General features: G+C 39.4%; 2 protein-coding genes across 3 annotated transcripts; one reads left to right on the forward strand and one right to left on the reverse strand.

Moving 5' to 3' along the window:
- Positions 1-489: 489 nt before the first annotated feature.
- Positions 490-8,036, forward strand: rbm22 (RNA binding motif protein 22). The gene is made up of 11 exons (XM_028009240.1): positions 490-611; positions 1,745-1,798; positions 1,887-1,916; positions 2,025-2,157; positions 2,256-2,356; positions 4,227-4,399; positions 5,264-5,464; positions 5,575-5,739; positions 6,042-6,130; positions 6,834-6,962; positions 7,044-8,036. The coding sequence occupies exons 1-11, from the start codon at positions 558-560 to the stop codon at positions 7,196-7,198; spliced, it is 1,284 nt and encodes a 427-aa protein (XP_027865041.1). The 5' UTR covers positions 490-557; the 3' UTR covers positions 7,199-8,036.
- Positions 7,739-15,611, reverse strand: LOC114139345 (myozenin-2). Of its 2 annotated transcripts, none has more exons than XM_028009241.1 (6): positions 15,472-15,611; positions 14,463-14,568; positions 12,322-12,479; positions 10,573-10,726; positions 9,847-10,030; positions 7,739-9,125 (listed from the first exon to the last, which is right to left on the reverse strand). In XM_028009241.1, the coding sequence occupies exons 2-6, from the start codon at positions 14,560-14,562 to the stop codon at positions 8,942-8,944; spliced, it is 780 nt and encodes a 259-aa protein (XP_027865042.1). In that variant the 5' UTR covers positions 14,563-14,568; positions 15,472-15,611; the 3' UTR covers positions 7,739-8,941. The 2 variants fall into 2 exon arrangements, with proteins under 2 accessions (XP_027865042.1, XP_027865043.1); XM_028009242.1 differs by having other exon boundaries at positions 10,645-10,726; positions 15,472-15,610.
- Between the last annotated feature and the right edge of the window lie 1,909 nt (positions 15,612-17,520).

A 17,520-nucleotide genomic window follows, 5' to 3' on the forward strand; every position in this document is an offset into this window, starting at 1 on the left:
AGTATACCAATAAATTGTTTATTAAGACCTTAATATGTGAGTGCTAAACCATAAGTTGAGAAAATCATTTAAAACTAGCCCGATTTCTCTTTAATATCTAAACTTAGCTTATATAACTTGCCACCAATGGACAGCTTGTCATTTGTCTCTGTTAGTTCTGCTGCATTGTTGTACACTATCAGAAAAAAGAGAAATCTAATTAAAAAAAGAAGCTCCTATGAACACACTGCTCTGACAATGTCCCATGAGGTTTTTCTCTCACTCATTCATTCTCTCTCTTTCAAGATACAAATATGTAGACAGACAGATTGGAAAAATTATTAGAATTAGTAATTTTTCCTATTTGTATTACATTTTTATAACAATGGATAATGTTCATAAATTCGTGCTTATAAAAACTGACATGTAATGTGATTTTAATTCAACGTTTCAAATAGCCATATTTGTACAGTTATTTTGGAACCAGAGCGACACCTGAAGGCAATGTCAGGTACTGCGGCTGTGATTTCTTTAGCTTTGAGCTGGTTAGCTGTGACGTTTGGCTTACACTTTCCAAAATGGCGACCTCCCTAGGCTCTAACACCTACAACAGACAGAACTGGGAAGACGCGGTATGTCCAATCAGTGTCATGTTTTTCTACAACAGTGAATATGAATGAATGAAATATGTAGCAGCCAAAACTCAACACTTAGTAGATCTTAAAACCACCTCGGTTTGAGTAGTAGTTTCCGCTAGCCATTGTCGGCTAGCTATTGTAGCGTGGCTGCTATCGTGTTTAGCATCTATCTGTATGTCGCCGTTGGCTGCTATGTGAATGTTAACTGAATAGAGATGAAAACGAGTCCATTATCTCAGTGATAAACAAGCAAAGCAATAACTTCCCAGATCGATCTCTAAAGAAATATCTCGGGATTTCATATGAACACGGGCTGTATTGTAGCTAGCTACTTAAGCTAAAAAGGTTAGCGCTAGGAGGCTGACAGGTCTAAAATAGTCGCAATCCGGTAAAATCTTACATTCAGAATTTGTATTTAAAATACTGACCTCACAACTTTGCAGTGGTATTACAATTTAGTCAGATGAATTCATAATTTTAACTTAGAAATGTAAATATAATATCCGCGTGGCCCTCAGAGGGAAATACCTATGCTAACAGTTTGGTATTAGCACCAACTTTTCAGATAAAGCAGCTAAGCAAGATCTCGAGTTTAAGTTTGTTAAAGCTAGTTTATGGCATAAAACACAACAATACCCTGCTCCCCGCTTGTTGCAGTACTTGATACAGCAGTAAATACGTTGTTTTTAGCGACCAGGTGTTTGACATCTTAGTTTTTTAAAACACCAGACTATTGAGGGTGTAACCTTAGAATATGTAGTCGACGTTTTATATCACTAGAGCCGCTTATATTTAGATGTTTGACTGATGGTGTGAAATGGATGGATTAAATCCTAGTCATGTTCAGCTGCAAGCACTTTGACTGAAACTGCATCCTTCAACAGATGGCAAAGTGGGAGAGAGCTTGAATCAGGACTCGTTCTGTTCATACATTTGAATATGCCTCAATACTGAAGCAAAAAGTGAGCTCAAGAGTATTTACAAAATATGAATAAATCAACTGGTGAAACGTACACATTAATTCTAGCTTTGCTAAAGACAGAATCCTGGTCCATAGTAGAGATAAAGATACAAAATGTGGTTGTTTTCTTGCACAAAGAAGATCCATTGTGATTTTTCTGTTACAGGATTTCCCAATTCTGTGCCAGACATGTTTAGGGGAAAATCCTTACATCCGTATGGTAAGATTTTATGTTCTGGATGTTGTGCTAATTTAACTCATGCTTATAGCTCTAGAGGTGTAAACATGTTCGTGCTTCATTTTTACAGACCAAGGAGAAATATGGAAAAGAATGCAAGGTATGTTTTGCAACTCTGACCTTGTGTTACACTATGTAATGAGACATTTTCATAAACCAACATTTGGATTGTAAGAACATGCCTGAGGTTTTCATCTTCGACCGTCAGATCTGTGCTCGGCCCTTCACCGTGTTCAGATGGTGCCCAGGCTCACGGATGCGTTTTAAGAAGACGGAGGTCTGTCAGACCTGCAGTAAAATGAAGAACGTTTGTCAGACATGCCTTCTTGACCTGGAGTATGGTGAGTCTTTGATTATCTGCTCTAAGTTTGACCAGTGTGACATGTTTTACGCAACATAAGTTGGTTGTAACCCTTCTGTTTTATCTTGTGGCTGGCAGGTTTGCCTATCCAGGTCAGAGACACTGGCCTCACTGTTAAAGATGAGATTCCCAGGTCTGATGTGAACAAAGAGTACTACACACAGAACATGGAGAGAGAGGTAGCCTTGCAAAATAACTGCTCTTTAAAACAAGTTTTTATAAATGCAGTAACTATAATTAAGCAAAATAGTTATTTTCTCCTAATTTTTGTATATACACTGCTCAAAAAAATAAAGGGAACACTCAAATAACACATCCTAGATCTGAATGAAAGAAATATTCTCATTGAATACTTTGTTCTGTACAAAGTTGAATGTGCTGACAACAAAATCACACAAAAATCATCAATGGAAATCAAATTTATTAACCAATGGAGGCTTGGATTTGGAGCCACACACAAAATTAAAGTGAAATAACACTACACGCTGATCCAACTTTAATGTAATGTCCTTAAAACAAGTCAAAATGAGGCTCAGTATTGTGTGTGGCCTCCACGTGCCTGTATGACCTCCCTACAACGCCTGGGCATGCTCCTGATGAGGTGGCGGATGGTCTCCTGAGGGATCTCCTCCCAGACCTGGACTAAAGCATCCGCCAACTCCTGGACAGTCTGTGGTGCAACGTGACGTTGGTGGATGGAGCGAGACATGATGTCCCAGATGTGCTCAATCGGATTCAGGTCTGGGGAACGGGCTGGCCAGTCCATAGCTTCAATGCCTTCATCTTGCAGGAACTGCTGACACACTCCAGCCACATGAGGTCTAGCATTGTCCTGCATTAGGAGGAACCCAGGGCCAACCGCACCAGCATATGGTCTCACAAGGGGTCTGAGGATCTCATCTCGGTACCTAATGGCGGTCAGGCTACCTCTGGTGAGCACATGGAGGGCTGTGCGGCCCTTCAAAGAAATGCCACCCCACACCATTACTGACCCACTGCCAAACTGGTCATGCTGAAGGATGTTGCAGGCAGCAGACCGCTCTCCACCGCGTCTCCAGACTCTGTCACGTCTGTCACATGTGCTCAGTGTGAACCTGCTTTCATCTGTGAAGAGCACAAGGCGCCAGTGGCGAATTTGCCAATCCTGGTGTTCTCTGGCAAATGCCAAGCGTCCTGCACGGTGTTGGGCTGTGAGCACAACCCCCATCTGTGGACGTCGGGCCCTCATACCATCCTCATGGAGTCGGTCTCTAACCGTTTGTGCAGACACATGCACATTTGTGGCCTGCTGGAGGTCATTTTGCAGGGCTCTGGCAGTGCTCCTCCTGTTCCTTCTTGCACAAAGGCGGAGGTAGCGGTCCTGCTGCTGGGTTGTTGCCCTCCTACGGCCTCCTCCACGTCTCCTGGTGTACTGGCCTGTCTCCTGGTAGCGCCTCCAGCCTCTGGACACTACACTGACAGACACAGCAAACCTTCTTGCCACAGCTCGCATTGATGTGCCATCCTGGATGAGCTGCACTACCTGAGCCACTTGTGTGGGTTGTGGAGTCCGTCTCATGCTACCACGAGTGTGAAAGCACCACCAACATTCAAAACTGACCAAAACATCAGCCAGACAGCATAGGTACTGAGAAGTGGTCTTTGGTCCCAACTGCAGAACCACTCCTTCATTGAGTGTGTCTTGCTAATTGTCAATAATTTCCACCTGTTGTCTATTCCATTTGCACAACAGCAGGTGAATTTGATTGTCAATCAGTGTTGCTTCCTAAGTGGACAGTTTGATTTCACAGAAGTTTGATTTACTTGGAGTTATATTGTGTTGTTTAAGTGTTCCCTTTATTTTTTTGAGCAGTGTAGTTTACCATGTAGTATCAGTGTCAGAATTTTTCATAATTTCCTTCCAAGCTATCAGAAACACTTTGGAGTCTGTTCCATAATGATTTTTCTGTTAATATAATTTGTCAAAATTGCTTTATTTTACAATTTGTCATTTGTTTTGCTGACTTTTCAGTTTTCAGTGATTGATTCTGTTTAAATATGTGTTTACAGATAGCCAGTTCTGATGGCACTCGACCAGTAGGCCAGCTTGGTAAGGCTCCAAGCTCCAGTGATATGTTGCTCAAATTGGCCCGAACTACGCCGTATTACAAGAGGAACCGGCCTCACATTTGCTCCTTCTGGGTGAAGGGGGAGTGTAAGAGAGGAGAAGAGTGTCCCTACAGGTGGGCTTTATGGCTAAATCTTATGTTTTTTGGGGGTTTTTTTTGACTATTTTGAGTAGTCAATTAGGCTTTCTTTGTGATTAACTACAATCACAAAGAATGGTAGAATTGTCATAAATGAAACCTATTTTAAAGTCTCTACTCTTGCTACTTGGTAAGTTGAAGGTTTTAAAGTCTGTTTGCTTGTTTACAAAGCTCTCAGTAGTCCTAGCTAGTTTATCTTGTTTTTCAGATTTTTTTTTACTGCATGAGCCCTTCAGAACAATCTTTTCTTCAGGTAGCATGTTTTTAAATATTTCAAAAGTCCAAACTAAAACAGACAGAGAGACATCTGTTTACCATTTGTTGAATGTCCTTCCTGAAGACAAAAGAATGGATTGAAGCATTGTAGTTTTTCTGAATAAAATAACATGCATTTATTTTTTTAACTTTTTTTCTTTAGATCTGTAATTCTTAGTCAATTTGAAACTAGTTTTTTTTATTTATTTTGTTATACAAATAACTTATTTCTATATTTTCACTTTATAATATTGCTACGCACATTTTTTGTTGGTCTTTTTATAGTTGATTATGTTCAACCATGTTCACTTATAAAATTATCAGCATACATAAGTACACTACTTCTATCATCTACATTATCATTTTTAAGTAATTTTTGTCAATTTTATTTTTTCGTTTTATTTTTAACTTGATCACTCATTTGAGCAGTGTGTGTCCTGTTTTGTTTCCAATCTTTTTTGTTGTGTTAGCATTGTAGAAAAGGTTCAATAGAAATGTTTTTTTGTTGTGTGTAGTGTTCAGTCTGACATTTATTTTCTATCTTTGTGGTACATTCTTTTTTCTTTTTCATTTTTTTACCTGCAGGCACGAGAAGCCTACAGATCCTGATGACCCTCTGGCTGACCAGAACATTAAAGATCGTTACTACGGCATCAATGACCCAGTTGCTGACAAGTTGTTGAAGCGGGCTTCAACTATGCCCCGACTGGACCCACCAGAGGACAAGTCCATTAGCACTCTTTACATAGGCGGCCTGGGAGATACAGTAACAGACGGAGATCTCAAGTGAGTATTTTATTGCAAGCGCTGTTGCAACTTCAAATAGTGAATTTTATATTCATAGTCTTTAGGTTACATTGTCTTTTGTTAAGCAAACTGTTTCTTTATCACTACAGGGGTCACTTCTACCAATTTGGAGAAATTCGCACCATTACTATAGTCCAAAGGCAGCAGTGCGCCTTTATCCAATTCGCCACTCGGCAGGCAGCAGAGATGGCTGCAGAAAAGTCCTTTAACAAACTAATCATTAATGGACGGAGACTCACTGTCAAGTGGGGAAGGTAAGTCGCTTCTGAACTCCCGTGCAGCTGCACCAAGCAGAGCCACTTTGAGGGATGTGCTATAATGTGCTTGTTAAATGCCAGGTGCTTTTCAAGGAGAATGAGTGTAGCAGCCTGAGCTAATCCCAGCATTGCTGTTACAAGTGTCAGTAAATTGGTAACTACAGGGCTGTTAAAAGGTGACTATTACTGATGCAGTGAGAGTTGGCTGGAGACAAAGATTGTCTATGGCGAATGCTGCTTTCAGCTGGTACACTGTATTTAATAAAAGGGCATCTAATGCAGATGGTGTGACCCTTTAGGTCTCAGGCAGCCAGAGGAAAAGATGGCGTGAAGGAGGGAGTGAGTGAAATGGGAACCAGACTGGATCCTGTACCTGGCCTGCCTGGAGGTGAGTGCAGCCACCGGAAGAATTTGAATACATATATATAAGATTTAAATGATTAATTGTGATGAGTCGATTATTTAAGTAATCTTCCACTAATTTAGTAATAAATGAATCATTAAAGTATACAAACTCTAAAAAGGCCATTTGCTGAAAAAGCAACATACTCAGAGCAGTAATTAAGTCAAAACTACAAAAATATGCACATTTTGTAATTAAGATTAAAAAAAATAAAAAAAAACTTTGTCTGTAAATATGTTCTACCCAGAACTCAAGTGGCACAAGTTTTGCTTTATCTGGTTCAAATTCTGCAAAAAAAAAAAAAATAAAAAAAATAATCTTAATCATTTTTTCCATTGAGATTAACTTAATCCAAAAATAATCATTAGATTTGCCTTTCACTGTATTAATAAATCAAGCAGAAAGGGCTGGAATTTTCACAGGTTAATGGTTTAATAGTATTTATTTAGCTTCAGATGCATCCTTTGCTACAAATGATCTAGCATACACTTGTGGAAGGCTGTATTACGGCATTCTGGGCATCTTGTTTAAATAAAGAGTTTGTTTATTTGGATCTCTTAATACATTTCTAATATTGTACAAAATGTGGCAATTTTCTTTCCAGATTAATCATTAATACTCAATTACTGAAGTAATCGTTAGTTACAGTCCTAATACAAAGAGGCTTTGTTTCCCCTCTTTCTATCAGCACTTCCTCCACCACCAGCTCTCGATGAAGAGGCTCCAGCAAACTACTTCAACCTAGATCCAAGCTCCTCACCTGCCATCATGAACATTGCTTTACCGCCACCTCCAGGCATAAACCCCCCTCCACCAGGTAGAAAGAGTCCATGAATTGTGTTACTGATGCAGAGTGAATGCAGATGCCTAAGATGGTAAATTGTTTATTCTTCTTCAGGTTATGGCCCTCCGATGTTTCACCCCATGGGTCCCATGGCCCCACCTGTCCCCCCTCCTATGACAATGAGACCCCCTGGTACAATCCATTACCCGTCCCAGGATCCCCAGCGCATGGGTGCCCACTCGGCACACGGCGCACGCCACACCGAATAGCTGCGAGAGTAGAGTGACGTTAGGCTGTGATTAGATTTCTCTGGCTTTCTCATGTCAAACCTGGTTGGTTGCGTGCATGTTCAAGGCTTCTATGGGCCAGAGGACTGCTTCCAGAAAAAACACGCTGCCCAGGAATTAGTAATCTCCAGTTAATACAACCTACAGAGTTGCAAATGAATTCTGTGCCATCAGAAGTGACAGTCAGAGTTTAACTCGATGACTTTGGTCGTACTAGGGAATAATAACTAATAGCAAACTGTTAAAACAGCCTCTGGGCATGAGGCCGATATGACCAGGACCACATGGAACCATTGTACATATAAGAACTTAGTCTTTGGAGTAAATTTGTTTCTGTCTCATTTTGCTTCTTTTCACCTGGAGTTGAATACTGAGAAGCATTGTTAAACCTGTTCATTTTCATTTAGTTTGAGTTATTTTTTTTATTGGACACCATCTCAATTTTGAACATCATATTGATTTTATTGTAAAATTTTCTTTATATATTTTCACTTCTCATTAAAATGACACCCTTGTCAATAATTATCTTCTCGTACATTTATTACTACATGTTGTTTATGACTGTATTCACAGAATTAAATTCACAAAGTAAAAACGAGAGGACAGATGGGTTTTGATGAGTTAAAATATGTTGGGATCACTTCTTACAGTACCTTGCAAAAGTATTCATTTCTGTTGAACATGTTTACATTTTGTTACAACCATGAACTTTATTGTAATGCAATTTTTATACACCGTCACAACACTTCATATGTGTGAGATGGAAGGAAGTTGATAAATGGTTTTAAACTCTTTTTACAAATAAAATCTAAAAAATGGAGCATGTGTTTCTGATCGACCACCTTGTACTGCAATGACAGAAACTAGCTTTGCACATCTTGATATTGATACTTTGCCTACTCCTTGTAGCACAGTCACAGTAGCTGGAAACTATCTGCAGATGGCAATATTCAAATTTTACCACAGAGTGTCAACTAGATTCAGGCCCGAGCGTTGACTGGACTGTTATAAACACATGAATACGCATTAATCTAAACCATTAAAGCTAAATATTTAGGATCTATCCGGTTTCTATATCCCAGATAAAAATAGCTTTGTCTCAGCATGGGATTGGTGGTTAGGTTTCCACCAAAAATAGCTTTTTGACTGTAGGTGAAAAAATATCCCATGCCTGATCTGACCAGAGCATGGTCTTCCACAAGTTTCTTATTTATTCTTACTTGGCTACTTTAGCTCCCCTTCCTGCTGGTCTTCCTTAAAGGCCAGATGTGCAGCTCATGACCTAAACTGTGGATAGTTTCTTTCACCTGACCCATCACCTCTGCAGCACTTCCAGAGTTACTATGAGACTCCTTGCTGCTTCCCTGAATCGTACTTCTCTCTTATAGCCTGTTGGGTTAGGCAGACGGCCGTGTCTTGATAGATCACCTCTTACATTTTCAGAAGGTGGGTTGATCAGAGTTTGTTGGACGTACAAAAACTTGGGATTTAGTTTTCAACCTATCGCTAATGGAGGTGAATACTTCTGCAAGGCATTGTGAGCCTGTGACTCAGCCCATAATCGCCTGCCTCTGTATGCTCACAACACTCATTAGTAGCAAACCACTATTATGCTGGAGTCTTATTTTTTTTTTCCAACTTCTCCTTTCGATTGTTGCAATCAACAGAGGGACCGTTTCAAAGAGAGAGGGTTTGTGCTTCAGGTTTTATCTCATAAAGTCTCTCTCATAGCTCATTAGATTCAGGGCTGTAGTCTATTCCCCATCCTCTTGGCGCTCTGTTGAAGTTTGGCCGTCTACACATACGGTCTAGGGCGACGCCGGGAAGCTTCTGGGGCTCCACGGCCTCAAAGCCAATAACTGGGATGACTCTCTTGCTGGCCATTGTGCCGCCAAATGGCATCGGAGTTCTGTAATATGAGTGGGGGAAAGAAAGAGGGTTATATCAAGTAACTCTCCTTGATGTAACAGGGAAAATCTTTTGCATGACACATGATATGCACTGCTTCAAACAAGGTTTTTATTTTTTTTTAAACCCACCAGGGTTTAACACCATTAAAATTGGGTGCGCCTTGAACTCAACCTCTCTTCCCGACGATTAGAGTTCAGCTTTAAGATGCTGTAATTTCATAATAATCTTAAGGATGTAAGAGGATCTCTCCACAGGGGGTGCAGTTCCTTACAGGCGGACTGAATCAGTTTGACTGACAGCGTTTCTTTCAGTTTGTCTCGCCTGCCGGCCTCATCTCCCCATCTGCCTTGGCTTCACATTTGCTCTGTCTTGCTCTGTCATGTGAAAGATGACTCCCTTTTCGTGTGCTATATGTCTTATTGGGTCATGAAAGCTTGCAGACCCCTCTCCCCTCCTTCCTGTGGATCATCTGTCAAGGCCCAGAGATGAAAATAACCATCATGCTGCCACAGTCCAAGGAGCTGAAAGCCAGACACTGGATTCATTTTCAACTTGTGGAAACATGGACCGGAGCCGGGGGAACAAATGATAATGGATCTCTTTGGTTAGGTCATCTGTGGGTCTATTTGGAGATAGACGGGCCTCAGCGTCCATGCTTAAAAACTTATGTGTTTGATTCACTTGCAGAGACCTATCAGGTGATGGAGGAAAGGATTTACCTGTTGAAGCACCTGTAGTTAGCAGGCTGTAGTCTTTGTGGGGGTTGTGGCAGCTGGGTGTTGAGCGTATTCAGAAGCTCTTCGCTGCCTCCCAAAGCTTCCCTCCATGGGGAGCAGTAGGATTTGGGGATTACCGTCGTGTTGAACTTCTCATGTGGAATTTCCTTTAGGGGCCCAGAGTAGCCTGGCCAAGAAAAAAACATGATAGCAATAAACAGGATCCAACCCAAAGTAAAGTTAAGGACGTGTTTGAGTAATTTTCAATACTTTCCAGTTGAGAAACTGTTAAATTAAATTCAACCCCCACCCTCTGAATAAAAATAACATGCTGTTTCGAAGCGCATAGGGATAAAAATTTACATACAAATCTCTCTGATGTCACTCCTGTCAGCAATAGGAGTGACAGTAATGAGATCTCAGTGTGAATCCCTGATAATAAACAGAGCTTAGTTGCTCATCAGTCAGACTGGAAGCAGTGCTTTCTGCCAGGCCAAATATACAACAGCCCTCAGCAAAGATGCTCACAAGATAATTGCTTTCCACAAACTGCCAGCTCCCCTGGCTCTGATTAGAATAAAACAAATTAATGTGCTGGGAGTGCGATTGGAAAGGTGAGTTCTGGCATATCATGGTGCAACTGTGTCCATGCATTCCTCAAGCGCTGGCAATGCTGAAAGCCAGTCTGAGCTTGTGGTAGCCCTTTCTTTGCAGTGTATTACCATTTACCTGGAGCCAGGACATTGGGATTGCCCTTCTTTGCTACAGTCTTCTGAAGGTTCATGACCAGGCTGTGCTTACCGGGGATGGAGAAAGCCTGGTTCTCTTTTCCTCCCTGCGGCACGGAGACTGACTGCAGGGGGGGACTGAGTTCAAGATGAGCCTACAGGATACACACTTATTAAGGTTCCTGTAAATGTATCTAATCCTCAAATGGCAATACAAGACCGGCTTTATACTTTGGCTGTAACAGTGATGCTACTCTGGTTGAGACAACAATGTGGGAAAACTTATCAAATGTTTCATCTCAGGAACACAGTATGTCTACTGAGTGTAATGTATATTTGTATGTTTTTCATTATTTGAATATTTGATTGGAACATAGCTAAAAAAAATCTGCTTTAATAATAAGCTACCAAACAACATTTAGAGCCTCGTGGGATAAAGCAATACAAAGTAGTTTGCAATTGTGAAGTAAAAGGAAAATGACACATGGTTTTCACTCCAATGCATGCCACACTTCTAAAGATCAGCTTGAAATTCATTTGTGCAGTCTCATTACAGATTCTCTATTGGATTTATGTCCGGACTTGACTGGACTAAACTAACACATGACTAAGCTTTGATCTAATCATTTTCAGGCGAACCTCTACCTTAAATCATTTGCAGCCTCTTGCTTCCACCCATTTCCCATCAACTCTGATCAGCTTCACTGTCCCTGCTGTGACAGAAAATACCCACAGTATGACGTAGCCATCACCATGGTGGGGGTGATGGACAGACTTAGTTTTCTACCATAAATAGCATTTTGACCACAATGTTTAATTTTGGGCTAATTTGACCAGAGTACTGGAGCTTGCTGTGTCCTGACATAGCGTGCTACAAGCTGAGAAAGGAATAATGGTTTTTTTCTGAGCCACGCATCAGCTCTATTCTATTGTTCATTGGTTTCATCATACTTAACTTTAAATGTGTGGAGATTTGGAGAAACACATCATCCACTTTGAACAAAAAAGCCAAACAGATAGTTTATGAGGTGGGATACAGGTGAATTTCGAAATTCATGTCAAATTCAGAACCTGTCACATAGCGTATAGAACAAGAAATCTACCAAAAAATATAAAAACGATTTTTGAAATAATGGCAAGGCAATTATTTATACCTTACACTGAGGCAGGTTACTAGTCAAGGGCAGAGCTAGATTTTAGATGGCAATCTGTCAGTGTGCAGAAGATGTAGTTTATATAAAAAGGAATTAATAGTATAGGTTCATTTGTGGATAGTGTAGACTGGATAATGGTGAAATGAAGGACAAATGTAAGTGTAAATAATGTGGAAAATACTGAGATATTCTTGCCGTAAATACATCATTTATACTGGATGACTCAGATAAGGATAGGATTTAGCAAGCATTGGCTTCTCCCTGCTCCTTTTCAAACTGAATAAGAAAGTTTTATTTTATGTTTGACTATTATTCCTATTTTATATATTTAGTAGATTTTTTTCTGTGTAAATAAAATAAATATTTTATCCATTATTTTAGTCTTCTTTAGTCTTCTCTCGCATAAAGACCAGTTTTATGGAGTGAACAACAAACTCTTAAAATTGTTTATTTTGAGCAAAAAGAATGAAAACTATGTGTTATTTTTCTCTCAAATCACAATACTAATGCTCTTTGTGTAGTTTATCACATAAACTCTCAGGGAAGAAAGAATACTTTAGCATTTTACAATGTGTCTGTTCTTTTCTATTTCTTACATTGGGATTATAAGGTCCATTGGCAACGTTCTCTAATGTAAACTTCTCGGCTCTCCTCTGTCTCTCCTGAAACATGCGAGAGCCTCGATTGGAGGAAAGGTTCAGCTCTTCCATCATCACGTCTTTTGGTACACTGATCTTCTTCCCCAGGTTCAGACCTGTCAGAAGGGAACACAGTAGCAAGTGATTCACTGACTCATTCTGTGAGTGAAATGCATACATTCATTTATTTGTAGCTTTTAGGTTACCACAAATAAATAGAAACGATCATGTTCAATCTTTTGCAAGAGCTTATAAGATCTACAAGTAATCTGTAATGTGTTTTCCCCTAAACCAACACTTAACCCAAACAGTAAGTGGGCATGTAACTCGTAACAACAAGCATGGTATATTTTAAACTTCATCTAATGGTTCATTCATCTCTCATGCATCAGAATTAATTCTTTGGCTAAGGTGAACATGTGCTTTTTAAAATTAAATCTATGGTAGTTAATGTAAATCTATGTCTTTATTGTTGCCTTTTATAAAGAGTTTTCCCATTAATCTTTTGTCCATATGATTATTGTAATGCATTATTTGTTATGGGGTTGAAAACTAATGGTTTTAAGTTAATTCATGCTCTATTTGTGCCTCCAGATTCCTTCAGTGTTTTACTTCTAGTCATTATACAGTAATAGATATGTAGAAATCCTGTTCATTTCTTTTCATTCATATTGTTTTTGTATCATTATTTATTTATTCACTCATATGTTGAAGATTCTCTCTATTTTGTTCTCAGAACACAGATTTTTTACTACTCAATAAGCCATTTGAATAGTATATTTCTTGCTTATCCTTTCTTGGAGGGTGTTGCTTATCTTACATTTTTCTGCTGTCTGAAATCATTTAAAGCTTTGAAAAAGTCAGACTTTTCTCGTATCACCAGTACTTCCAAATTTAAGTTTAAAAATTGAATCCGCTTTAACTCCAACAATTTACAAAGAAGGAACGCAGAAAGGAAAAAAAAAAAGACACTTGGCAAGTCATGAAGTCCCAAGTGCTCTTCTTGCATCTGTCAACATGAAACAGCTGAGCTGGACTGATATTTAAAAGCTAAAGCATGTGTGCCGTCACTAAGTATCCATGCAGTTTTTGCTCAGGGGGTCCCTTCTTAGGTTGTATTGCGGCATGATGGATGGCCTGAAATAGCCTCGAGATGATGTCAAGTGGTGTGTAATGTTTGTTGTGCTCCAGAGTTAAATGGGAAACTGGGCATATAAATAGGATCTTTGGATGAAATACTTGTGTCAGAGCAGATGGTCCTTTTTACTCGCACATGATAAGTGTTGGGAGAAGTCTGGGCCCATGCCACCCTAGAGGAGCTGCCTTTGATCAGCCTGTGTATAATTCAGCAGTGGGAGTCACGTTTTGCTGAGTTTAGGAGAATAATTTTCAAGGCTTTACAAGCGGACGGGACGGGAGTAGCAAACAGCCAGCTGGGATAGTTCCAGCTGACTATCCACACATTACCACTCCAAGGATTTCAGAGTATCAGTGTCCACTTGTTTCCAAGAAAACAAGCTACACACTTTGATGTTTGGTTCAGTTACACCTGACACACCCACCTGTGATCTCACTTTATGTCTGGCAGAACAAAAGTTAAATAAATAGTGGCCTTTTTAGTGTAAAGTTGTTACATGTGCTGACAGGCAGCTGTGGTTCAAGTCCCTTGTTATGTGCATTGAAAGTGTTGACCTGTTCAGCTTTGGCTTTTTAGATTTACAAAAAGTAATCTTCAGGACAGAGACAGACGAGTTTATGTATGTTTATTTTTTTTTTAAACTTTTGAATCGACGATGACCATAGGCAGTTCAGTCTCTATAAAAAATAAGTAATTTTCCATTAATTAAGCTCCAGTAGCAACATCATCTTAGCCAGCTGTGGTTTACAGCCATGTATCCTCAGTTTGGAAAGTTTTTAAACTGCATAACATAAAATATTCCTACTGACCTGATGTGGACATAAGGTCTTAAAAAGTTGTTTGAGCTGCAACAGAGAGAGGACTTCTTTGTGTTTGTGTGCTTCTGCTGCCCTCCTGGCCATATTGTCCCAAAACCCAACGGTGAACATAAACCCCTTGTGTCGCTCCTTTAAGTTCTTACCTCCTCTGGCCTCCTGAGACAGAGCTTTAGCTTGCAACATCCTCTGCCTGGTCAAGCCATCCACTCCGGAATGTATCTCCAATGGTTTTCCCTTAATCATGATCAGCTATATAAAAGTTATTCATTTGTTTATTTCGAACATGATAAAAGTATAAAATTACACACATGAACAAAGAATGCAAAAGACATATTTTTGTACCACGATAATCTTAAAATGCTCGGCAAGGAGAAGGAAGAGGTAAGAAACTTATGAACTCCTACTCCATAAACTCATACTATATTTTCAGATGGACCCTCATTATTAAATCAAATAAAAAATAAACATAGGTTAATTAATTTTCCATTTTATCTGGGTTTACATATCTAAATATGCTGTACATCCATACCCACACACACTCTTATGCCTCAATTTACATATATACACATTGATACTAATTCTCACACATATTTCTATATCTTGTGAAAATAACTTCCTTATATTTCCTTTTAAATTGCATTAAATTTTGGCTTTGTTCTAACTCCTCATTTAACTTGTTCCATGATTTTACACCATGAATTGAAATACAAAAGCGCCTTCCTGTTGTGAATATATTACGAATCCTTAAGTTTGAGTAGCCCCTTAAGTTATGTCCTCCTTCTCTTACAAAAACATGCTCTGTATATGCTCAGGTAACAGTTTATTTGATACCTTGACACATAATTTGAGCAAACTAAAATTTTTAAAATGGGATTTATGTTACATAAATACTGAGTAATAGAGCAAATCGTTTTAACAGTTTCAAGAAGAATTACATTTTTGTTGGAGCCAAAAACATGCCTCAGGTAGGAAGTTGTATATCAGTTTTAATTTTATTTAATGACTTATGCATGTTGTTAGCTATCATCTCTCTGATCAGATCGCGTCAAAAATTACATATAGTGTCTTTTGCTACAGTACACTCTGTTAAGTCTAATCGTGTCTCATGTCAAAGCGTATAAATGATTAGAAAGTCTTTATTTCCAGCCTTACCTGTGTTTCCTTCTCGTTTTCTTCTGGTTTTGTTCCTCGTCCCACTACGGATCTGGGATGCTTCTCCTCTCAACTCGGACACTCCTCAACCCTGAAGGAACAGACTGTATAAAACTCATCTCAGGATGCCTCCGGCACTTACCTCACTGGGTTTATTTTAGCAGAGAGCTAAGGCAGTAAGGACAAAATGAGGGGGTGTTTTTTGTGGGGTTATAAAAAGGTGATTAGAGGGTGGGGGCAAGTGCAAAGATTTACATCCTGACCTCGGGCTGCTTTGATTGTAAAAACTGGATCTCCTCTGCGCGCGTGCTTGTGTGAGTTTGCAGCAGTTGTCCAGAGACTATCAAAGGAAGGCCAAGCATCTAGCATACCCACTGCAAACATAGCTGCAAACAAACACACAAGTATTTTTGTGGAGGGACCTTTGAAATTGATGAGGTAGCTATCATCATCATTGCTGTGTTTTCTTGTTTAGAACCAGAAGTTGAACTAAGCAGCAGGTTGGTCCTCCATTTTCTGACCTTTCCTACCCTGAGTTATTGGGATTACAAAGCTTTCAGTTGTTCAGTGGGTGTGAAGCAGCAAAACAGGCCACCATGTAACAAATGCAGATTACCTCCAAATTTGCTTTAGCTTCACCTTTTAAGTAATGACTTTTACATTTGGTTGCCTTGTTTAAATTCAAGTGAGGTTTTTTTTTTTTATCACTTTGTATTTTCTCACAAATTGATTCCCTGAACTCAGCAGAAGCCTTGTGGGGGAAAAAAAAAACTTTGTCTTTATCTCTGCTGAGATTGGAAATTGATTTTTTCCTCGCCTACCTCTATCTCCCAGTGGGAAGCTTCCTGGCCTCGGAAAGTAAACGTTAAGTCATCCTTAGTCACAAATATTCATCTGCTGATGCACAAATGAGGCCGAGAGGCGGCTGCTCTTTAATGGTTTATTAAGGAGAATTGTTTAGTAGAGAAAGCATTTTGAGAAAGAACATTTCAGCTTCTGTGCAGCTCTGCCTTTGTGATCAAACTGAATCAGTCATTTCCTCTTCAGCTTATTCAGGCTCATTGTTTAGCAGTTTGTGACACATGGAGTTATTGTGTTCACGACAAATCACTGTTGAATTTTCAATGTTTGAGAAAATGACTCCTGAGAAGGACACTGAGGGAATATCCATCCATCCATCCATCCATTTTCTGTTCACCCTTGTCCCTAATGGGGTCGGGAGGGTTGCTGGTGCCCATCTCCAGCTACGTTCCGGGCGAGAGGCGGGGTACACCCTGGACAGGTCGCCAGTCTGTCGCAGGGCAACTGAGGGAATAATCAGAGGAAAATAAAACACATATTCTTCCAACCACTGTGTGGGTTCCAATGCATTTATAAGGCTCTACAAAGCTAAGTATTTCATAAAATTGTAATTGAAAACATTTGTGTCACCAACCTCAGGCGTCATAAATTGGGCACATAAAAATTTCATTCCCATTCCTGATAAATATGTGAAGCCTTAAAATAAATTAACATTTTATTGTAGTGATATAATCCCACACAGTTTTTCTATTTTTAAAGTTTGGCTTTAGTTTTGACTAACAGGGGAATAAATCAACACTAAAAAGAGCTGTTTTGAACAAAATCACTGATTCCATTATAAATTGTACAAGCGATGCATGCTATTAAGAAATTAGCTTTGATGTCTGGCTTGCCACTATTCTTTAAATCTAATAGCTGTGAGGCTATAAGTGATTTACTTTTGTGTGTTTTTGTCAGGCAGAAATTTATTCATACCCCCTGAGGGTGTAAGAGGTTAAATCTTCAATTATGATTTTATTAAGGCTTAATAATTGCCAATACTAACACAAAGTAACAATTAAACAAAATAGGATGAGTTGCTTCAAAAAATATTTCCTTCTGTATTTATAAACTAAAATATTTATGATCACATTCTTGGCAGATATTGCATGGGGCCTCAGTGAAGCATGGAATAACCAAGATGATCTTTACTGACGGCGATGAGTGCCGGCTTTATGGACATTCCCATGCCAGTCATGCTAAATATGA

Source organism: Xiphophorus couchianus, chromosome 23 (assembly GCF_001444195.1).
Source record: "Xiphophorus couchianus chromosome 23, X_couchianus-1.0, whole genome shotgun sequence".
Lineage (NCBI taxonomy): Eukaryota > Metazoa > Chordata > Actinopteri > Cyprinodontiformes > Poeciliidae > Xiphophorus > Xiphophorus couchianus.